Source organism: Simochromis diagramma, unplaced genomic scaffold, assembly GCF_900408965.1.
Source record: "Simochromis diagramma unplaced genomic scaffold, fSimDia1.1 OVJJ01000816.1, whole genome shotgun sequence".
Taxonomy (NCBI): domain Eukaryota; kingdom Metazoa; phylum Chordata; class Actinopteri; order Cichliformes; family Cichlidae; genus Simochromis; species Simochromis diagramma.
Window position 1 is genome coordinate 19,319,274 of NW_024386908.1, and position 25,206 is coordinate 19,344,479.

At 39.9% G+C, this 25,206-nt stretch overlaps 1 protein-coding gene across 1 annotated transcript in view; it reads left to right on the top strand.

The window, feature by feature from the left end:
- LOC120736018 (thyrotropin-releasing hormone-degrading ectoenzyme-like) overlaps positions 1 to 25,206 on the top strand; it is a 258,235-nt gene that overhangs the window by 14,592 nt on the left and 218,437 nt on the right. The window contains exons 2-3 of the mRNA XM_040035942.1: positions 299 to 543; positions 22,006 to 22,282. Coding sequence (XP_039891876.1) covers positions 299 to 543; positions 22,006 to 22,282 — 522 coding nt within the window. The remainder of the gene's footprint in view (positions 1 to 298; positions 544 to 22,005; positions 22,283 to 25,206) is intronic.

The following is a 25,206-nucleotide window of genomic DNA, read 5'->3' on the forward strand; positions in this document are numbered from 1 at the left end:
AATGAATTTTAAATATCCTGAAGCTTTTAAATGTTTAAATCCTGTGCTGTTCGCATTCATGTTTCCTTGCTGGAAGGCTTCTCCTTAACTCAATTTGTTGATGGATTACTGCGTTTCTGTGTGATTTGCTATTATCACTACCAAGCTTTTATTTATTTAATGATAATAAAACAGGAAATCTGATTATAGCATATCCAAACATATTTTCACTCTTCTGGTCTGCACTCTTCTGAGTCTTATTGTGGAGACACAGTTGGTGTGTGGATGTCTTTATCCTATTTTCTCTTCCATCCATCAGGTGGACCGGGTGACAGTTACTGCTGAGGGCGGTGTTGGAGGTCGTCCTTCCAACAGGCCCGGGGGCGGAGCCATGCGTATCCACCGACACTTCCCCTTCCCAGCCAATCAGATGTACGTGGTGGCGCTGCACCGCGAGATGAAGCCGATGAGGGTTTACCGGCTAAACGTGAGCTTTGATGCTGCCATCGAGGACGAGCTGCTGGGCTTCTTCAGGAGCTCATACACAATGCAGAGAGAGAGACGGTACACACACACGGAAACACACACTTTTCCTATACCAGCAGGTGGTTCAGCTTGAAAAGGTCAAAGCTTCACATTCACGACATTGATTAACTCACACTCCACATGCCATACGCCTGTGTGTGCATGTCTTTGTGTGTGTTCCACTTGTCTCAAACACACACACACTCACACGGGCGTACATATAAAACTCCTTATGAATTTCCCATAAGCCTCTGCTGCAGTTTCCACATCAGATTTCTTCCCCATGGTGCAGATGGGAAACAGACTGTGTGCTGATACATTTATTATTTCATGCACGAATATGTGTGTGTGTGTGTGTGTGTGTGTGCGCGCACTAACACAGTGTTTTATCAACGTCTTTTCAACGTATTGTGTAAAACACAAACTTGTGGTTAATTGTTTGGAAAAACGTTGAGCTCAGCTGTGATTGGACAGAGTAAAGACATTACCACATAAGGACTCTGCCTGAGAAGAGCTTTAGCCAGTGATGCGACATAATTAACTCATTCCTCACTTTTCTACTACTCAATTCTGATTGGCTCCATGAGCAAGAGAGCTGCCACATAGACCAGTGCAGCCTGAATATGATAAAACTGCGTGATAAAGAGAGTCATTATAGGAAATGATGAATTCTCTATTCTGTGTTATATATTTAGACTTGCTAATGGTAACATAATACACAGTGATCAACATTATTTTATGAAGAGGACATAAAGCAAATCTAGAATGATTGCCTTGTTCAAGGAGGAATATCTGACAAAGAAGCTAACTGTGATGATTTTGGGGCACTCTGACCTGATTCTGAAGACCTGTCTCAGACATGTGGGTCTATTATAATGAACTGCATTGGCTAAAATTAAGCTGCTTAGAGAGTCTGAATGGCTCAGAGTTCAACGCATGGATTTTCATGCGCTTAAATCACTTATTAAGACTCAGTGTAACAAGCATTTAGGCAGGGTCTTCAATCTGACCATTTAAGATGAGCGACGGTGGGAGCAGCGGGTCAGATGAGCCCATCGATGTTAACTTTGAAAATACACCAGCGATGAACTTGTGTGGTCTCAGGTTAGAGTTTTCTTTTCAGCCAATGTCTGAAGGAGGAGCGTCAGCTCTGCTCCACTGACAGAAGTCAGGGGTGACTAAAAGGCAGGACACCGGTCTGCATGGCTACAGATTCAAATCTAAGCATACACACAGACCTTTTGAATCCACGCTAGGGTTGGGCGATTGAATGAATATATCAACTACTGACGATAGGCTGAGCCTGATCGTTTTTACAAGGGCGATTTATTTATTTATTTTCCCATAAGTAAGATTGCTAATAACGATGGAGCTAATAGAAGCAGTCAAAAGTCCAAATAATAGTGCTGCTTTAACAACACCCTTTTTCATCTGCGAGCAAATGCACCCTCTTCAGAGTGCGCCCAAATGCTTGATGGAGCTGCAGAAGCTGCTGATAGCCTAGCATACTCAGCTGGATGGTGGACATGTACATGCTCATGCAAGTTAGTCGTGTTTGAGTACTTGCTCGCACTATACATCTGCACAAGCGACAGACCGCTTTGGTTACATCCTTAGGTTTATCTCTTTCATTCCAAATTGGCAACTTTATATATATTTTTTAGTGCTGTCAGCGTTAATGCGCTGTCATCATGACTAACGTGATTAACAATTAACCCATCTGGAGTGCAGACCGAGTCTAAATCCCTGAAATGTCTCTGTCAATGCTAGAGATGTGCAAAGCAGCCGGTATCTGTATCTGTATAACGCTGACAGCCCTAATTTTTTTGGGACATTAGGTCGTCCATGTTTGAAATTCTGTGTAATCAGTCCGTGCATGATTACATTGATCTGCCCATCAAAAAGTCTGCGCATGCGCGAATGTATCGCCCATCGTCGATTATCAGACTGACGATTGTCGGTTGGAAAATTTTTACATATTGCCCAGCCCTAATCCACGCTCGGCCTGTTTTCTTGTCAATGAAAACCCATTTTTAATAAATCATTCTTTTGTTGCTTTAATTATGAATACAACAAAATCATGATATTTTTGCTATAAAAACATGACCCATTAGTCCCATTTTCTAAAAGATTTTAACGATTTACACTTACCTGTAATTTTAATAGGCTACAGGCTGCAGCACCTTTATTATAAAGCTCAAACATGTGTTTCAACATCATACAGATTTTTCTGGGATCACAAATTACTCAATAACGGCTCCTTTGAAGTTTGCTAACCTCCACTGTAGCTGGTCATGGAAAATGTCAGGAGTCATATTCTCCATTTAAGCTTTTATGCAGATAATATCAGTGATTTCAGCTAATTAACTTGATGTTTTTGTACCAGAACCTGCATTTATGTATTCAAGCTCTACAATATTTGAGACAGTTAGCTCATAGCTTTGCCTAATGATGCACATGCAGATATAGAAAATTTAATTCCATTTCAAGATGAAATCTCAACATTTAGTTTGCCAAGGCTACATGTATGTCTTCTTTAAAGCTTTTAAGCTTTATTAGTGGAACAGCTCGATTATTGTTGACTTGAGATGAATATAAATGAGTACTGAGTGTAAAGAGCGACAGAATCAGAGGTGGAGGACATGTTGGTGGCCTAAATCAAGCAAATCCTACATTTGGATTTGTTCATCCACTAGTACTTTTATTTTTCCTGCTGTGTGGTCAGATTTACAAAAAGGCAGCAGGTTAAAATGTTTGGTGGTGAGCAGAAAGCTGCCTGTCTGAAGAAACTGATTATTTTACATGGACGGCCTCATTGGACTGTGAGTGTTGCCTAAATAAGCCCGATGAGTTAAACCAGAGTATCTTCACAAATGAGACGCTAGATTCCAAAACTGTTTGAAGATGCCTGATTGCTCATTGAAAGTCAGTCCAAATTTGTGAAATGAGTTGTAATGACATGCATTACTGCACTCATTGAGGTGCTGTTATTTGATCCATCCAGGCAACTGTGAATGGCCGTCTGTTTTGCAGACAGGAAACTATCCGCTATTGTGACACAACACGAGCTGAGTCTAAGAGTAATGATTCTGACAGATCGATGAGCAGAGCAGGACAGCGGCTGCTGTTCGGTGCTTTGATCACACAAACACGAAGGTATTTTAAACTCATCCCTCTGACGTGGAATTCAAATGTTCATGACAGTTATGGATTCATGGATTCATGAATCTGTGCAAAGAGATCTAGAACATTGATTTTCACATCCAGAAATCTAAATTCGTCTTCACTTCTATGGAAGGAGGACCAGTGGCTCAGGTTTCTGAGTCTTCACTGATATTTTGATTTCCTGCTCTGTCCTTGACCTCCATGGGAATAAGTTGGATAAGTGTTACAGTCCATTAACCATATGGACATTTATTGTAACATTAAAAACTAAAAGCTGGCTAATGTCACTTCAAGTGATGGTTATATAAATGAGACAAATCCATAAACACACACATAATTTTATAATTTATTGCTTTCATACATTAGAAAAGTTTGCTCATTTCCTAATTTAAGAGCTTTTAGGCATCAAAAACTGCAAAATAACAAAATATCAGTAGAATTTCAAACACACTCACATCAGTTGAAGCTTTGTTTTCTTCATTGACTTCCTCTGCCGTGTTTCGATAGAACAATGGTATAAAACTGCAGTTTTAATTGGTTTTTCATCAAGTTCACAATGAATTGATTAACATGCCAACTTTTTGACATCTGAAGTGACCAGAGGAGTCTCTGAGGGAACTTTTTAGTATTTTTAGCACACGCTGAGCCAAAATCCACCACCAGTCAGACTTGGTCTCAGTGTTTCCACCACCCGTGGTCCACTATTCGCTGGCAGCTGCTGTTTGGATCAATTCTGAATCAATACGGCAGCTGGCATACTAGCAGAGCTCGATCACAGCACAGCAACCTGTTAGTTAAAGCTTAATGCTCCAGCTGCCAGAAACCCAGTTACAGTCGACTTTGTGCACTAACCTGATTCCTTAAACGTCACACAAAAGAGAAAGTCTGTGTGAGAGCATGACAATACTAAAGGTAATGCAATAAATATAAAGCCAGACGTAGATTATTTGTGGGACTGAGACTCATGGTACTATGAGAGTGCATATGACTAACATCCTGTAAAGGTGCCAGCGTGAGCTCATTAAATATGTTAATCTGATGACTAACCAGCAAAGCAGTAAGACACATGGTAAAGAAACCACAGCTGGTTATTATTTAAAAACAGTAACTGTGTTCTGAGCAGAGCTTCAGAACGTCAGATAAACACAATACTGGTGTTCAGGGACGGTCCAAGTGATAGTCTGCTCAGAAGTGTGTGTTCATGTGTGCGTGCACAAAGCTCACTGTTATCTTAAGGATTAGCTTGATACAGCAATGCAGCTAATGCTAACACACACACACACAAACAGAAACACACACACAAACAGAAACATACACACACTTCACTATGAGATTTGCTTAATATCCAGAGTTACTATAAACCCCAGGCTTGGCTTAAACGCTTAAAATGCTGGGAGTGGGTGAATTAATTAGCGTGCACACACACACACACACACACACACACACACACACACACACACACACACACACACACACACACACAGTATCACTGTTCTAGCTTAGTACTGATCTTTATGCAAATGATGTAAAGATGAGTTTTGATGTTGCAGTTACTGTCGTCTCCCAGTGAAGGCATTTTTTAATTCGGCCCGATTCCACCCGTCTCCAGAGATGACCCGCCACCTGCTGCTCACATGACGCATGACGTCGCATCAGGATAAAAACTGAAACATCAATACTCAGCTAATATATAGGAAACTGGACCAGAGTGGTGCCACATTCACTGCACTAGTTTTCTTTCCCGGGGCATCTTTCATGGCTGCCCTGACACAATTTATAATTTAACATCAACTTTAAACACATTGCTAGAATCTTTTTTTAGCTTTACTTTACACAAGCTCCGAAGTTAACATTTTGTGTAGTTAAGTGCTTTGTTACCTTTTTGGTGCTTTCAAGTGGTTGCATCATCATTACCATATTCATCTATAGTGTTAAGTATTCTTAAAGGCTTTCCACAGTCATGTATTTTTCCTTATTTTGCCATATGCTGTGTCACATTGTTGAATGTTCATATTAAATGTGGTTAAACTTTGAAACAATTAGCTCAACATGTAAAAGTAATCACTTTTGTTCAAATGCCTCAGCCTTCAGACTGCTCTGAATACTTAAGTATATGCTACAGTACGCTCTCTCAGCACCATAACTTCTCATTCTGTGGTGTTTAATGCTGTTTTGACACATGTTGCCTGTGTCTCACGCACGGGCACACAATGTCCTTTAGCAGCAGTCCAACAGTTCCTATCCACTCATCATGGACATGAATGTCAGGGTAATTTGGGGCTTTTTATTAATACTTTGAATTGTTCTATTGCCTGGGTAGAAGAACTGTAAAGCATACATCTTTAATTACTTTAAAAAAAGAGAACTGGGTGCACAAGTTTGGATTTATTTTGGATTTTCTGTATTACACAAAAGGTCAAGGTCAATGTCTCATATATCGTCAAATAGTTTATGGCAGTTCTGAACTTTGGTGGTTTCTGGGTTTTTCCTGAAAATCCAAATTCTCTCATCTAAGGTTAACAGTTTGGTCCTTCTTCCAGACGTTGGTAATCTAAATAACTTGTACTTATGCAATTCAAATAATTCTACATTTGTGTGTATGAATTTGTTTAGAAATGGCCCCAGGAGGCCTTCCCAACATGTGACAATCTACAGTTCTCCTTGTCAGATCTCCACAGAATTTCTTGGACTTCCCCATTGTTCTGAGTATTGATCAATCCGATGAGCACTGTCAGACAAATCCTTCTTAATGCTACAAAGAGATGCTACCAGCTGTAGTCAATATTGATCAATAATGAGAAGTTAAAAGGCTTCGGCCTTGTCAAGTTAAAAAAAAGATGTAAGTGTTTATGCATACGTTTGACCCTGTGTGGATTAGACATAATCAAAAATTAATTCAAGTTTTTTCACCCAGTTCTTGTTTTTTAAAGTAATTCAAAATGTATTCTGTTCAATCATTCCACCCTGGAAAAGAAACTTTTCAAAGAAATCAGTGAAAGGGTAAAATCATCATGACATCCTCGTCCACGATGAGTGGATTGAAACTTCAGACCACAATTGTACATGTACCAGATGCAGCAATACTGGCTGCTGCTGAGAGATAATGGTCCTGATGATTCAAGTGACGTGTTTAAAAATCTGCAGTTTGTTTAATTTCAGTCAAAGTGTCATGTAATCTCTCACTGCTCGATTTACAGAACAGACTGCATGTTGTGTTACATCATTTGAAAAAATAGTGATCATGCCACAGATGTTACATTATTGTTCTACATGTTTAGCTTTACACACAGTGAAAACATTACAATAACACTGAACTCAGAAATGTAGTTCACTATGCTGCACTTTAACTTTGGTCTGGGTTCTGCTGACGTTCCATAGATTAATGCGTAACGAACACTGACATTTTCAAATTTAACTACTACTACATTATGAACTAGCACCATCCAGTATGTGTGATGAAATGATGGTATATTATTTCTATATAAAGCACACTTCATCAGGAGGATAATTTTCCTGAAGAGGGTCCCCACTGGACTGAAAGTGTGCCAGATACTTGGTTTCTTCCTGAAACCCAGACTTCTAAAGGAAACCCAAAACCCCAGAGCTGAGCTTTTTTTCTTCTTCTTCTCAGATCCTGTGAGGAACTTTTTCATTACACTGAAACTGTTTTTTCAGAGCTGCCTTTCTTTAACGAGGAGAGGAATTACAGTTAACGAGGAGTGGTAAGGCTGCTAACGAGGCAGAGCTGGTTGAGGAACAGAGATGTTGGAGCATTAACAGAAGAGACAAATGGTTAACGAAGGTTATGTGTGGGACTACATTTTAATAAAGGTTTGAAAGAAGTCGATTGGTTTAACACATCTACCTCATCTCGTATGTCTTCTTCATCAGCAGCTTCTCCCTGGCTCTGCTGTCTGATCGCTCCCTCCTTCATTCTGATAGAGTAATCCGGTGCTGAGATGAGATGTTTCAGATCAATACTGTGCTCACCCACTCTGCAGTGTGTGTGTCAGAGGGCAACCTATCTAACATGGCACTCAGCTGAAGCAAGTTAATAAATTCATTCGTTCTCTGAGCCTTTGCAGACATTAAAAAAATACACAGAGCAGGAGGCGGAGGAGGAGCTGCTGTGGAATCGAGGTCTTCACAAACACGCAGTATTGATTTTGACCTGAGAAAGACCTTTGACTCTCTTAACCTGTTAATTTCTACCCATGCTAACACTGTGATCTTACAGATTTTCTGTCCACTTTGGTTCAGAGGGAAATATCTCAACAACAATTACACTGAGTGCAGTAAAGTTAGATAGAAATATTCCTGTTTCATAAAGGTTGTTGAGGTCACAGTTACTGGTAAACCTCTGGTCTCTCAAAGAGTAGCCCACAGAGGTTGAATTTTATATTCAGCTGATGTTTGAGTTTATGTCTGATGAATTCAATCATCAACTGAATATAAAATTAATGATTTGTACTAACTTTCCAAAGCAGGTTATCCAACAATCTTGTGTGCAGAGCTGTGAAAGCTTCTGTCAGAGTTAGCTGTTGTGTAGATGCATGCAAAGGGGAGAAATGTGACATGTGAAAGTTGGTGTTTTCCAGTCGCATAATGCTGCCTTTTTGTCTTTATGTGACTGAGGGCTTAAGTTGATTAAGGTTACTGGACCATCAACACCATTAAATGCACAGTATATGATATTTGCTATTCAAGATAAGCACTGTGATATAATTGGACTGTATGTTTAAAGCATGCTGTCTCAGACTAATGTTAAGGCATTTGGTTTTTTGAATGTTTTAAAGACATAAAAAGTTTTGGGATGCAGTCTTAATGATTTTGACAATGAAGGACCTGACGACCACAGCGTTTTAGTGTTTCAGCATCTTTTTTATTTTTCAGTTTTTAAAGGAGCAGCTTTCCTGCTCCTCTGTTTCTGTAGCACTCATCACTCTTGCCTCCGGTCCCGGCAACATCATTAACAGGGGAGACCCAATTAAGTCAGATGTGTGAGTCAGCCTCCCCTGGCACCACACCCTGAACCCACTGCTCCACCCCTCCGCTGCAGTTGAGCCACAAACCACACCCTTCAAAAATGACACTTCTATTTTCAGTCTAACAATTAATGGTTTAGAGAATCTGGATGTTCAGGTTGGGATTGGGTTAGGTTAATATCTACTCCCTTTTTTTTTTTTTAAAAGGTTTTGTGTAACTAGAGAACCTAAATGCAGACCGTGTGGAGTTCTCCCTGTGCCTGTTTATGACAGGGTTCCTCTGGGTTCCTTAGAAAGTCTAAATACATATAGGTAAGGTGTGAAAGTGTGAATGATTATCTCTCTTATCTCTCTTTATGTGGCCTGTGAATGACTGGAAAACTCTTCAGGATATATCCTGTCTTCCCGGATGACAACTCCAGTTTGGAATATCAATGTAACAAAAATATATATGTAACTGATTTTTGGGAAAGCAGTGTCATGTGTACTGAAAAACCCAGTTTATTTAGGGAAAGATGTTCACATTTTCAGAGCTCAAGGCAGCTCCCTTTGTTGTTACTATGTGACCTGCAAGTGAGAACAGTCTCTCACATGGGAGAGAAGTGGCAGGACTAATCAAATACTTGCGGGCCAGGACAGACGGCTGTGGGTGGGTCCCTGCTCGGCTGGACCACCACTGCAGTGGGCGGTCTGTCTCGCTGATGGTGGATTTTGCTCTGTACAAACTCAGGGCCCTGTTACACAGGGCTTCCTCATCTGAATCAGAGTCTGAAGACAATGAAGAGGGGAGGAGGCTCTTTGTCTTTACACTGTTCCTGCAACAGTCCAGAGCAATCCATTTTCCGAGAGAATCTGTAACTTTGTCCAATGTTGACTTACTGATTTTGGTCCTGAAGCCTGTCATTTCAATAAGTTTGGGCTGCCAACACCTTCTGTTGGTACTCGTGCTACGAGCGCTAACAGCTCCCACAGTTTCTGTGCTCGCTGCAACATGTTGCTGCATTTAGATGGTACCGCAAGGTTGAAGTGCTTTGGTGGCATGCAAACTCCTTTTTGCACAGTTTGCACAAAACACTGCTTTTATCAAGGCTTCCGTCAAGTAGTCTTTTGAAAGAAAAAATTTGATCTGTCCTAGCAACGCGATTCCTTCTGAATCTTTGTAGCTCTGATGTTTGTATCGATGTAATTGGTATACCAGGAAATCGTGCATTGACAAAAGTTCCCCTTTGCTTGGAATACAAAGTGCGATTAAATGCATTATTTTTTTCTGAAACGCGTTATTTTTTTATTTCAAATTAATTAAGTGGAATTAAGGCGTTAAATTCCCACCCCTAGTTACAACAAGGTTTGGAGAGAATTTGCCAGATTCATATGTAAAGGAACATTTTTTTGTAGAAAGCCAAACCTTTCAGCCTGGACGATAGTGAGGTTCTTAGGTTGCCGCCTGCATCCCTCCTCATATAATTTCCTTAAGGATTATTAAAGTATTCTGATTCTGAAAGCCAACGACACCAGCGAAGGCTGGTTCTGCACTGAAGAAACTGAGCACTTACCTTCAACATATAGGAACAGAGGGGGCTGATACCCCAAAGATGATTCAAAAGGTGAGAGACCAGTTGCAGATAAAGTGGGTGAATTGTAAATGTATTCAGCCCAGGACAGTTGACTGCTCCAGGTGGATGTGTTGGATGATACTGCACATCAGAGGGTTGGTTCATTCTCTCGGTATGCTCATTAGTCTGAAGATGAAACCCAGAAGGGAGACTAACCTGGGCTCAAATCGAAGAACAGAACTCCTTCCACATGCTGGAAGTGAATTGAGGACCCCGATCAGAAACAATATCCATGGGGATGCCATGAAGCCAAAACACGTGATCTGTGGTGAGTTGGGCTGTCTCGATGGCAGACGGAAGCTTTAAATCATAAGTACCTCTTTTTTAAGGCACCCAAGATAAAACTTATAAAAATTTTTTTTTTTTTTTTTTTTTTTTTTTTTTGAGTAGAAGTGAGCAAACATTAACATGGGGTCAACGTTCATGTTATCTTTTGTAAAATTGCTTCTGCCTTCACATGCTTGCACGGAGCTTGATCTGGACATAATGCATTTTTGCATGAGTTACTTTTTAAGCCTCTGCAACGAAGGTCAAGCTCACTGACCATCCTGCATCTAATTCTTATATGAAAGCAATATATCAGCAATGCCTTGAGGGATATTTGCTGATATATAATTTGGCATAAACATTCACTTAAATTCAACAATGAACTGATTAGCATTCCGTAGTAAAAGGTCAAGGTCCCTGTGAGCTTGCAAAAGATGTTTTTGGCAATAACTCAAGATTTCACATTCACATTGTGATTAAGTTTTACTGAAATAGTATAAAATGAGGGAGTAGTGACATTTATATATCAAAGGTCAAATCTGGTTAGACACCTGTGTAATTTACAGCCTGACTCGGTGGCAGAGATGCCTTCCACAGCCAAGGTTTTTGTTATGTTGAGTTTTGGATTCCTGTTTTATCTGGTTGTGATCCCATTTCTACTTTTGCTTCCTGTTCTTTTCCTTCCTCTCTCATTATCTGACCCACCTTACTGGCTTCACCTGCTGTTGTCTTTTTCACCTGTGCTTTGCTCCCTCCTGTGTCTCATTGGCTCACAGTGTGTATATAACCTGTCTCCTGTCAGATTCTAATGCTCATTTTCCTGATTTGTGTAACCATTATAGATTCTTCTGTGGTGTAGACTTTTTTTTTTCCCACATAAAGACTTGGAAACTTTCTGTCACATCATCCTGTTTGCCTGTTTCCATGATCCTTGTTCCCAGTGTATAAGGATGAGAACAAGGACTATTTCTGTGTTCAAATGCATTATTCTATTCTTTCATGAGTGATTATTCCTTTTGGTGAACAGTTGCTTGAAGTTTGTAGCCTGCCTACAAGTACAATTGGGGTCCTAGACTTAACTACAACAATTATTTGGGCTTTTGACTGCTTGGTTATTCTACTTTATTCATAGTCAGAAACTCTGGATACAAGTGGCAGAAATAAGCTTGCTTAAAAAAGGTTTTGAGCTCAACCTTACAGTGATCAGCTTAGCCATTCAGGACGAGTTCAGAGTGGAGCTGCTACTCCTCTCCATCAAAAGAGTAAGTTTGGACATCAGATTAGGATGCCTTTTGGGCACCTTGTATGGAAGGTTTATCAGACTTGTCTATATAGGAGCAGCTGCAGACTCACAACACACTGGAGATTATGCCTCTTGGAATAGCTTGAGAAGACCTCAGTATTCCCTAGGAGACCCCAGTCTCATAGCAAAATGTGAAATATTCATGACAAAGCTCATGTACAAAAAAATAGAATGTGAAAAAAAAATGTGTCAAGTCTGGCAGTCAAACCATGGTCTCTGGTGTGAGTGGTGAAATCATTCATGATGCCACCCACTCCTCTGCTTCCAAATGCAGACTTCTGGCCCTCTAAAAGTGGAAATATTCACTTTGTGTACATGGACATGAATCAGTAGACGTGAAAATGGTCTGATGGAAAAATTGTGTTCATGCAAATGGTGGAAGGTGGAAATTCCAGGAACACATGAAATAGATTAAATGTCCTCACTATTTCATAAACTGCAAGACGACTGTTGCCCTGGAAGAAGAAGTGGCCAGGGAGAGGGAGGTCTGTCCACATTCCTGCATCATGCATCGATTTGTAGCTAATGGTTGGTTGCTATAGAACATTTCAGACGCTCTCACTGGTAGTAATTACAATCACACAGATCAAAGTTGAGTAAAGGTTAACTCAAGGTCCGCTCACTTCACGTTGACTTTCTCTGATCTCATGTAGATTCAAGAATGAAGTCCTTCATCTCAAAATCAATCCAGAAAATTTGCCAAGTAACAGGTTCTTCATCATTAAACACACGCAGACAACTTGTACAAGTCATACTACATCCAGTCATATCAAATTGTTCTGTCAACCATATTTAAAAATGTAGTACACCAGGCAAAAACAGTTTGTACATTTGTAATGAGCTTGAAAATCAATATTTTGTTCAACCACTGATATTATTCAGCACAGTCTGAACTTTCTGAGGTGGCTTTCTTTAAATAGTCTTCAGAAATAGTTTGCTGGGCTTCTTGAAGCACATTCAAAGCTCTTCTTTGGATATCCCTGCCTTTTGTTCTGTTTGCTGTGTCTGTTTCTTTGTCTGCTTCAACAACAACAACAACAACAATAATAACTGTAATAATGCCCCTTTTTTGTCAGGTTTAACATGGTCTATTCAGCTCCTGCCCAAACTTGAAAATGCCCTGGACGCAGGACACTCCCTTGTTCTTTATTTCCTTTTTATTCTCAATTACATGTATGGCAGTAGTTGAAAGCTGATCATCACCTTCTCTCCTTTGAGGATTGTGTGACACTCTTGAGGCAGGTAATTACACACAGCTGATCACACTTTACCTAACAAGCATCATTATCTTCCTCCATCCACAGCTGCAGAGCTGGTTTTCTTGAGGTGAGCAGAATAATGTTCCATTCTGTTGTTTGAGTTTGGCTCTGGGGAGGCCAGTCCATGACTGTTAGTATTCCTTTGTGCTGTGTTTACTGTGTTTTGAAGTCGTTACCAATGACATACTTTCCAGATGGTGTGGATCAAAATCTGATGGTACTTTTGTGTGCTCATAATTCCATCAGTTTTAACAAGATCTCACGCACCACTGACTTAAATGTGGCCCCAAACCATGGCAGAGCCTCTTTGACATTTTTCATATTTTCAACTAAAGAAATGGAAACAAACTGTGTTTTGTGACAGGTTTGTTATAACAAAGATAAAGCTACAATTTAAATTTTGTTCTTTGGTAGATTGTCGACGTGTGGGCAGTGTGTTGTGTTAAGTCCATGTCCAAAGAAAAACTTTTAAGACCTTCAGAAAGCCTGGGCATCTGTTGCACCTTCACACCAGCTCCTCCTTCTGTGCCTCACAATCAGTTTTCCTGTGTGGCACTGATACAGTGGCTGTTCTGTTCAGTGCTGGAGCTTACGCCAACTTAGTGAAGGCATTTAGGAGCACACCTGCAAGTGGAAGGCCATGGGAGCTCCCAGAGTAGATCCAGACCACCAGATATATGATAGCATGTGGAAATAACGTTTCTCTGACTTTAGGGTTCCTGACTGAAATCGGATTGTGATCTGTTGTTACTGCACAGCCGCATGCCTCGTAACACAACCAATCAGATTCCTGCATTGGAGAACTCACCGAGAACTCAAAATCATCTATTGCTGAGAGAAGGATGTACTTTGGTTTTATACTCTTGCTGAATTTCTCCATGACTTTATAAAATGCTTTCATGTACCTCCAGTGGCTCGAGTACGACTCTCAGTACTCTCCTCTCAGTCGTACTCGACTGAGAGGAGCAGGAAGCCAGATGATGATATCCTTATCGGCATCCTTTTAATTATCATTTTTATCTTAATCTCCTTTTTTCTTGTACATCCTTGCCTCCTACTTTCTTGTTACCTAAATACACTTGGAGAACTGAAATCTGACAAACTAAGCCCCGCCCCCACCCTCTCCACCTCCACCCAGCCACACTGCCTCACCCATCAGTCGCATATTTTACACCGAAGATGATGAATCAGCCTCTTTGGCAGTTTCCTGTGTAAAAGTATAGCAGCAACAATACACACACACATACACAGCAGTCCTTTCAATATGAAGGAGGGGATTTGCAATTTGAGACATTGGTTAAAGAGATCACTGTGTCCAGTTTGGTGAGTGTGGGTGTGTGTTTGTGTGTGATGGAGAGGGTGAGGGATGGATATAGAAATGAAACACACTCACTGTGAAAAGCACCTGACTCAACAGTTTCCCCTTCACTCACATCTGTGAATCTAAATGAGGTGTGTGTTTCTGTCTCTCCTCTATGTGTGTGCGTGTGTCGATGTGTCATTCACACACCTGCTCTCTTCTTCGGTGGTGTCACCAGACAATATAATGGCAAACATTACAGCAGGAAAAGACGTCATTTCCATCTCTGGTGCGTTTCTGGAGGCGAAGCATTGTTACATGCATTAATGCATGAGTGTGTGTTTGTGTGTGTTTGTTTATCTGTTGTCGTTGTCCAGGGCAACGGTATAGGCCTGCTTGTCAATCAGGATTACTGTTACAACAAGCGTTACTTTGGCAGCAGTGACTGTTGGCAACCTGCTGGGTATCACGTTAGTGTTGTGTGTGTGTGTGCGTGTGTGTGTTAATATTGGTGCTTCATTGAGTTTTAAAGCAGGAGTTTGTGTGTGTGTGTGTGTGTGTGTGTGTGTGCGTGTGTGTGTGTGTGTGTGTGTGCACGTTACAGACTCATCCTCCTCTCTAATAGATACTCTCTTTATCTCGTCCCTCTCAGGCTTTCTCCATTATTCTCTCTCTCTCGTTCTTCCAGTCGGCCTCGCTCACCCCCTGTTTATTATTCCCGGTTTCTCTCTCTCTGTCTCCCTTTCGTCACCTCCTCCCTCCCTTCGTCCACTCCCCTCGGTCATCATGTCTCCATAGCTTGTGTCAGGTTATTTTCTTCAATTTTCTTTCCTTCCTTTCTCCTCACCTCCTGTTTCCACTTTTCTTTTCCACTTCTTCTGCTTACCGTCTTTTCCTTCTCCTTCTCCTCTCCCAGCCCTAATACTCCAAGTGTCTACTTCTCATCGTCTGCCCCCACTTGTTTTCTTTCAATCAGCATCCAAACTGCTTTGTTACAGCTGTTTCTCATCTTGGTTCTACCTCTGTTGTCTCCTGTATGCCTTTTGTTTTCTGCATTTTCTTCCTTCCTTCCTTACACTCTGCTTACACAAAGCCCTCATCTTTGTCCCCTCTCCTCCTCCCTTTTTTTTTTTTTGGTAGTAACAATTTTGTTTTATCATCTTCCTTTTGGATTTTTTTGTGTCCTCTCTTCTTCTTATTAGGCCACCTGAATTGCACCCGTCCTCTCCTCCTCCTGTTTCCCTCCTTTCATCGCTCCTCTCACAAACTCCAGGAGCAAAATGCACCATTGTGATAACAAAGTTTTCACAGGGATTATTTCCTCAGGTTTTAGCTTATTCTTGTGTCTGTCAGGTGACTGACAGACAAACGTAACGAAGCTCAGATATGGAAACATTCAGCTCGGCTAAAAGAAATCGAGAGGAAACAGAAAGTTTGCCCGTGTTTATTGTGGATTATCTCGCCGTGGATGCCGTTTCAAAAACTTGAAAAAAGCCGAAGTAAAAATGGCTCCCCGTGAAAACTTCTCCCTGCAGGCGGCCGACCTGTCGGCTCTGACTTCAGAGGATTATCCTTTAACCCCCTGAACCCTGATTCCACCTTAAATTTCTCCTTTGATAGGTTTGAAAGGTTCAAAGACTAAAACAAAATCCAGCCTTATATGACACCATCACATATTCTGTATGGATTTATTCCAAGGCGTGAGTTCGGTGTGTTGAAGCTTTGAAATCAGAGCCAGGGAGGAGATAAGTTCAGGGCAAATTCGAATATGATGAATTAAATTAAGGGTCTCTTCACGGGTAATTTAAAGCCACTGCAATTCTGCTTAACCAACCACGCTTAATGACATAATTTTATTTTTGGAGGCAAATGGAGCAAATTGGGGTTAAAAGGGAAAGCTATGATTTGTATCGTTAAACGCTAAAGATTTGGCAGCTGGTAGAGATTATTTTGTGTCTTTGTGTTTAGGCACTTTTACACATCACAGAAAGATTATTTTCAATTGCACTTATTTATATTCGGTGGCTGGGAGGCCATGAGCACACAGGAAAGCAGGAGGCAGGGAGAGCAGCAGCAGCATCAAGAGGAGGGATCAGTGAGAACAGATACACTGCATGGAATGGAAGCTGGGGTTGAGGTGGGTTTCAAAGCAGCTTGCAGAGCAGCTTGAGGGAGTGGAAACGCAAAAAGGTACCTGCTGAGCCAGTGGTCATGGGCTGGCGCTGACATCAGCTCATTGGCTGGAATTTTTTCTAAGATGAACTTTGTGGCCTGCCTGAACTGATGCTGTCGAAGTATCAGTCAGCTGCTGCAGAAAAAAAGACAACTAGTGTCATCATTATCACGTGAGTGAGCCTCCTAGATTTACATCTGTGTATGTGCTTGCACAAATACACATTTATGTATGTTTTGTTCTCTCCAGGCATTTTATTCAGCAGTTCCAATCGATAGCGCTGTAGATTGCAGAGGATCCCGCCTCGCAGTTAGACAAAGTAACCTAGCAGTAAGTTAGCCGGTAGTGGTACAGGTCGTCTACTAATCGAAAGGTCAGTGCTAGCCCTCTCTAAATAAAAGCAGGTGAAGTGAAGATAACTTGTAATTGGGGGCTAATTGGTGTTTCTCCCTAGTCCTGCATAATTCTAGCTGCAAAGTTTGGAAGAATAACTGCACTTCGCTTCTCCTCTGTGGGAATATTAACGAGGATGAGTCGGCAAAAGGAAATCTTAAATAGTTAATAGCCCCAAATCACTTTATTTATGCCTTTCGCCTTACTTATTGTTTAACCTAAAAAAACCAGGAATGTCAGGCTCAGTTTTTACTTCTTTGATGGTGAGATTAAAATATTTGTTTAATGTTCTGTAAACTCCTGACAGGCAAATAATCCACCAGAATGTGATATACTGTGATACTCTTGCGTTGGTTATATGTTTAATGTGATGGTGTACAAACGCTTTCAGACACAACCTGAGCATTTGAGCCTAAACTGCAGTTTCAGCGACTGAATGCAGTGAAATGAATGAATTATCTGCACCTCCTCTGTAGTGATGACGTACAGCCCTTCAATATTACGTCTCCAGGTCCAAGCCTCTGCTGCGTTGGCTGAACCTCTCATCCTTTCAATGTGCTGCAGTGCTGTGTGCCTTGTTTCTTGAAAAGAGATGAATCCTAAAAAGCTATTCGGTTGTCATTCTGCCTGTTTTTTTTATATACAGAACAATTCAAGCATAGTGCACCTTTAGGTGAGTTTTTAACCCCTTATTTGATACGTACAGCTTTTCATCATCAGAAAAACCAAAATAAGTTGCACAACACATCTTAAAAAATTTAAATGCCCGATTTAGCAAATGCGATACAAATTAAAAACCATTTATGGAATTAACATGTGCTTAATTTTTTAAACACATTTGTCAGTTTGTTCAGTAAACGTATGTTTCAGACTCTAAAAGGTTTTAAAAGCACGTGTGGCCCTCAGGCTCACCGATAGTTTAACGCCTTTCAGAGTAACTAAAGTTTTAATATGAACATCAAATTCACATTATTATAGCAAATACTTCAGAGAAAGCAGCAACACGTGAATTACTAATACTCATGTCTGGATGGTGTCAGCTCAGAGGCTCTCTGGGTTGAAATTTTGTTGCTTTTGGTGCTTTTTTTTTTATGGCATCTGACAGCACATCGGGCACTTCTTAGGTCTTTTCCTCACCGATTCATGTTTGATTGACGCAGTTCCTCTAATGTCCACGTGAGGCTCCTTAATCTCTGTCTAACTTCTTTGTCCTGTTTCTCTGACCACCAGCCGATTACACCAGAACTGAAGTGATTTAAACATCCATGGCTAATGTCACGGTGGTCCATCTTTTACAGTCTATGCTCTCAATGTACTTTTCTTTTCTTGTCTTGTCTGAGCCATAACCTTTTAAATGAGCAGCCATGTAGTAACCATGCTCAGGGGGGCAAAAACATCAATAAATTAAGTTAACAATCTTAACTTCACTAACCATCCAAAACATCGCTGCTTAGTCTAGTTTTTCATCTTCGCTATTATTATGGGCTTTTTACTGTTTATTATATGCGATCAAACAAGTCACAGCATCATCGGGACATGCAGTGATAAGTTTGTAGAATCTCAGCATTTCACTCCCACAGTATCTGTTCTCATATTATCCCCAATAAAGAGCAGCCTTTGTAAGGCTGGAAATGGAGAGCTGAGAGAGAAACTCAAAGCCAGGTTTCAACACTAAGGTTGTCGAAACGCCTAAGAGCAGCTGTGAAGCATTTGGAAGTCCCAGTATTTTCAATCTTGTTCCCAGTGAAGAGAAATTGGTTTCTGTTGGGTTTTACAACAAGTTTGACTATGTTACACGTAAGGAGACACAGCAGGTTGGCTTCATGCTTTTGCCCTGAGGCAAAAAAAGAAAAGCAGCTACGCGAGGTTTCATCAGACTACAGTGCAGCAGTCCTATTTATTTATTTATTTTTTTTGCTTTGTGTAAAATGTATTTATACTCCTCTGTGAGTCACTCTCATTCAGGCTGTGGACTTTACCTCTGACAACATGACTGTTCATGTTGTACAAGCTGTCCAGAGAGAATATTCCAGTTCTCTGGATGCAGATGAAGCTGTAGAGAAAAATATCTGGTTTGTTTTAACTCAGCTGTTTGACTGCATGTGGGAGTCATCTTCAAGACTTTGAGGAGTTTCAACAGTAAAGCAAAGGTTTGGGAGCAAAAGAAGACAACTTTGGAGGACTGAAACAAAACTGTTCTTCATTACATCCAACAAAACATAAAATGATATCTGAATTTAGGTATGGATTTATGTGTTTATCAATATTTATAATTTAAATGATGTAGTCTTCCAATTGATTTCTTCAAATCTAAATTTCATTTAGCCATTGATAAATTATTTTTTGGTCCTGTTTTTAATTTTTCTTAGCAATTTGTGACACTGTGCAATTTTCATTAACTGATGCTTTAAACCTAAAAGAATCAAAACAAAAAAACCCTATCATCATCATTATTATTATTGTTGTTGTTGTTGTTGTTGTTGTTGTTGTTGTTGTTGTTGTTGTTGTTGTTGTTGTTGTTGTTGTTAATAATATTAATAATAATTAATTTGCCTTTTTTGATATAATTTATTTCCTTTTTTTATTACTGGCAGTTTTGGACCAACAGTTGTTCACAATGCACATGAAAATAAAGTTGAGTTTTTTGTGTAATTTGTTATGAAAACTGAGCCTTTGGTTTGAAACAATGCACCAAAATTACAGGGAAAAACTGTCATAAAGTGGAGTGATCTGAACACTGGCTGAACAGCTAGCTTTGGTCTGAAATGGATCCAATTAGAGGCAATGCAAATGATAGTCGACCTGAACACAGAGAGAAGTTGAACCCTGGCAGTGTTCAACCAAATTAGGAGCAGCTGTAGTGGAAAAACAAGCAACCATTTTTCCTCACCAGCTGCTTTAAAAAGCACATTTTCTCCTGCGTTGATGATGATGACAGCAGCCTGCTGTGATTCACTCAGGTATCACATATATGGATGCACACGCCCCAGCATGGATGGAGAAAGAGTTAAACAGTTAGACTGAATGAAAGAGGAACAAGAGATTAAAATGTGGTGAAAGGAGGGAGAAAAATAGGATCAAGAGGACGAGAGGACTTTGAGAAAAAGAGAAGAATGGAATAAAAGTAAAAAAGACTCGTGGCAACATAAAGGGACTGTGCTTCAACCTAATTAGACTGCAAATTTGTTTTAACGTATGTTTTAACTGGAAACCCCTCTAAACCCAATGTTGTAACCTTCCATTTAATGTGAACTTCCCCCTCCTAGGAAATGTATCTGCAGGTCGGGTTGAAGCCGCCAGCAATGACTAATCAGCGTGGAAGGTGATGGCATGGTTATGTCAACGTAGATTTTCCGCTGAAGCATAAATTGGACATTAATGGCATCTTCTCATTTCTTTTTACTTTGTTAGTTTCCTTGTGTTTTTTTTTCTCCTGTTTTTGTCAAATTCAGTCACTTTAATTTTAAACTGTGTAATTTTAAAACTGTATGTACTGTATATTCTGTGTATTTATTATCTCACTCTTATTGCCTGTTTATGCCCTGTCCTTATCTTCAACGCCATGCAGCTCTGTATCTTAATTGCCCCTTGGGGATAAATAAAATCTTCTGATTCTGAAATAATCTGTTGTGCATCTCCCATGTTATATTCTTGTTATTTGTCTTTTATTTTAAATTTTGGCATATTTTTTTTGTGGTCTTATGTGGTCCTCCGTACACCATTCCTATGACTGGGCTCATAAAATAATGTTTAAAGCCTACATTGTTCCACAATTTAGAGAATACTAGTCTCACAATAAGATGTACAATTATTATGCCTACTTTTGGCTTGTGGCCGTTATCGGGATCATCATAACACATGTATATGATGGGCTTTGAACCACATGACCACATGCCAAAAGGCGTGTACTCCGTTCACTGATATGTGGCTGTACACGATTTGCATGTGCTTTAGAACTGTGGTCATGCCCATCGTTCCTATTTTATGATACACTTCTTAATAAAGACTGCAACTTGAATGCATTGGTCTAGCAATTAATTTTCCCTTCAGATCTTTTTTCTCTTAACTTTGAAAGCAGGTGAAGTCAAAGCAACAACAACCTACTCTGCTTCTTAAGATTACTGGACTTGGAGGACTGCACTCCAACTGTGCAGTCCTCCAAAATGCCAACAGCACACAAGCCAATGGCGAAGACTTGATATGTAAACTGAATGTCGGTTGGTTGACAGTTTGGTTTGAACAGGAAAGCAGAAATCACTGAAGTTTATAAGAGAGAGAAAGAAGGATTGAGAAGAAATCACACCACACAATAGAGGACAGTTTTCCTTGTTTTCAAAATTGCCTTTAATTCATAACAGAAAAAGTCTTTGCGTCTTCGGACATCTCTCTTCTCTGTGGCAGTCTGCAACACCAACAGAAACAGCACCAGCAGTGACATAGTTACAACAATGAGACAGTGGTCTGTGGATTATGAGGGGAGAGGCCTCAGGAAGCTGTGGTTTGTCAGTCTTGTTATTTTAGCTGTAGTTTTCAACATGTCATATTTTAATTTAAAGGTTGGTAGTTCGAGCCACCACTCATCTTGACTTTATTCCTCTAGTCTGCAAGCCAAAGCATGCTTGGGGAGGATATTGAAACCCACTAAAACAAAAAGATGCATCCCTCAGTTACTGGGATCTGTTAGTCCTGCATGTGCAGAACAAAAGAGTTGTATGAATGTGTGTGAGCTTTGTAAAGTGCTTTCCGGTGCTGTATAAAGCACTTCCATTTACTTGTCGATGTTGAAGTGTTTTCTTTCATTTTTACTGGCATTCATAACTGCTGATATCTCATTCTTTATGTTTATTTACCGCTGAACATCAGCTACGTTGCCAGTGACCTGTTAAGGGTTGTATTACCTTCACATTTAGCTCTTTATATGGAACTCATACATGTCTGCCATTTCCCAAATGAAAGTGGTTCACTGGTGAAGTCATCTTCTATAATCTTTACAAAAAATTTTTTTTCTGGTAATAATCCTTTTATTCCTTTTTCTTTTCATAGCTACTTGGCAGTAACTCAGTTCAGTCCTATCCACGCCCGGAAGGCCTTCCCCTGCTTTGATGAACCTGTCTACAAGGCCACATTCTCCCTCACCCTCCGCCACGACCCACAGTACACCTCGCTGTCCAACATGCCGGTGGAGAGCAGCTCGCTGTCGGATGAGGAAGGCTGGTTGACCAATCACTTTGCCCGGACGCCTCGCATGTCCACGTACTACTTGGCCTGGGCTGTTTGCAACTTCACCTACAGAGAGACGCAGACGGACAGCGGCGTGACGGTCAGTCCCAACACACAAATAAACACTGACCACTACTGCTGTTGATGCTGTATTAGCCTGTTGAGGAAGTTATATCTCTTCTAGTGATGGCTTATTTTCAGAAAGCATGAGGTTTGTAACACAACTCACAGACTCACAGCTACAGGCGTAAAAAATTAAACGAAGAGAGAAGAAGCACAAACGAGCGCATCTAAAGGTAAACACGTCTAATAAACACAATAAATAGACACCAGACTAAATTCATGGAGGCAAAATAACAATCTCATGATCCAAATTGAATTATCTCTTTTCACAGGCGTGGGAATTAAGCTTTTGTGGTGCTCTAATTCATTTTTTAAAACATTTCTGCTGTGATCTTGACTTAATGGTCTCATTATGTACCAAATACCAAATGTTGTTGATTCGGTGGCAGCCCCTTTCTTCTTTTCTTCTGTCATTGCTGCTCTGTTTTCTTCTGGGACTAATGTTTGTCTTGAGGCTGAGAGAAAAAACTCTTATGATGAAACCTGTGTGTATAAAACATGAAACACAGCAGTCTGTTCTCTCAACATAATGTCACATTTTAGCCCCCCCGTTCATCTCCAGACTAAGTTTCATATCATTGAACCCTAATCTCTGGAGTTAAGACACTAAATATGAGCACAACCGTTTTCTTCAGACAGTAATTGGCATAATGAAGTCCTGATTTGGGAGTACGGGTTTTATATTTCAGTGTACCCAGAGAAAAAGAGGAGGACAGAATATCACTTTTGAATTCAACATAATTAAAGCAGTTTACCAGTGATGTTAGTGCCAATATGTATCATAATCATGCTCATGCAAATAAATAAACTGCTATGTAAATGTGGTTATGAAGATATCTGTGAGACTATAGAATGTTTGGTGGTAACCCTACCCTACCTGAGCCTATCATTTGGAAAAAGTCAAAGTGGAAAAGTGGAAATGGCCTGTGGTTCTGTCATTGTGAGGTTTGGTTTATATTCTTTGTTTTTTTATTTTTATTACTTCGTTGGGAGTTTTATGCTATGAAGACTTTGGGTTTATCAATATTTTATTTCCATGTTTTAATATTTTTTTCTTGCCTCGTCAGTATCCCGTTGTTATCAAGTCTTTATTTTTGTTTTGTGATTCCCATTTTGTGTGTTTCTTTTTTATCTTGTGCATTTTCACTGGTTTGACTTTATTTGGTTTTGTCTTAATTAGTTTCAGCTGTGTCTTGTTACCTTGGTATTTCCACTGTTAGCTTGTGTACAGTGATGAACATATCCAGTTTGTCTTTTGTCTGAGCATCTGTTTACCTGCACTCACATAGACCTCACATTCGGATCCTATTCTGAAAAAAAGTGAAAATGTCAGTTAAAATTGGTTTATTCTTTGTTCTCCAGTCACCAAGTCTTGGGATAAATTTTTAATAAACCAAAAAATTCACAGCATTGCGGCTGCTATCATATTCAACAACCAGTACCAACTTAGGCCAAATGTGTCTCTGATGTTTAAACATTTTAACTTCCATAAACATGGAGTTGCCTTTTATTCATGTTGACCAGCACCAACTCCGTCAATCTGCTTCATGTCATAGACTGAATGTGGATGGTGTAGTCTGGGGTCAAGCTGAAAGTAAATGATTGTGACATTAGCTGGTGCTGTTTGCTTTAAGCTCAATCTCTGCCATTTTTTCATGTGAAACGTATCTAGGACTTGACCAAATGTTGTAGTTTAAAGTATTGTTGCTTTATCTTAGGTCTACATATCATAAAGGTGCCATAAGTGTGTCCTTTGTGGTCTGCTATATCAGGCGGTGTAGCTAGCAGTAAATCTCCATCTTTAACAATGACAGCACCTGATGCATTGTCGTCTCCTCTGCCTCATTTTTATTCCAAATTTTAAGTTTGCTTAGAGATTATTGCTCAAACACAAAATGTCTTAGACTGTGAAGACACAGGAGCTGTGAACCAACAGATATGCAAGTATGTAGTAAGCAGACAGTTTTTGGCTTTTTTAGATGCTATTGACATTATTGTAACCATAATTATCCACACATGGAGTGGGTTATAGTTAGCAATATATTCAATTCAATTCAATTCAATTTTATTTATATAGCGCCAAATCACAACAAAAGTTGCCTCACTTTTGATATCCTTATCAAAATTTGTGGAATTTAAAGATTAGGACATTTCTATATAATGACAATCGCTCGATTCATTAAAAAAAAAAAAACCAAAACACTCCATCAGTGCTTTAACACACAAAGGTCAAGTACTTTTCAAACGTACATAATGAAAACCTGCAGTGAGTTAGAGTACTGCTGCAGCTGATCTGGCCTCCACAGTCACTCAGTCTTAATCCAGATGTCATGGTTTGGGACGAGTTGGATGGCAAAGTGAAGGAAAAGCAGCCAACAAGCAGGGGCGATTCCAGGTTTGTTTGCTTTTTAAACGGTGGCTTACAGGGGATCAAGAACCAGTCACGGCTGGCCTGTGGGAAATCAGAAAAATTCAATCAGAAATAAAGACAGCATTGAAAATTGGCTTAAGGAACGCTGCACTCTCCTCTGTCCCGCTACAGGTAACATGGCAGCAGAGCATAACAGCGGAAGAGGCATTTAGATCCTGTACTGAAGAAAAGCAGCAATACTCAATGTTATTATTGCATCAGTCGTTGATTCATGAATGAGTAAGCTGCTTCTGTTTCAAAGCTGGAGCTTGTTTTATTACTTTTTGTACTAATCCCGGTTATCTCAATATATATTATATCCCAAAATGTTAGATTTGTATCAAATATTATTATTTTAAATTATTTGCAATACCAGTTATTGAACATGTCAAGCATGTCTAAGGAGTACAAAGTATAAGATTAGCATTAGTACTACTAATTTAAAATAGTGAATTGTCATATTAACCTTGGCCAGAGTTATATAAGAATTA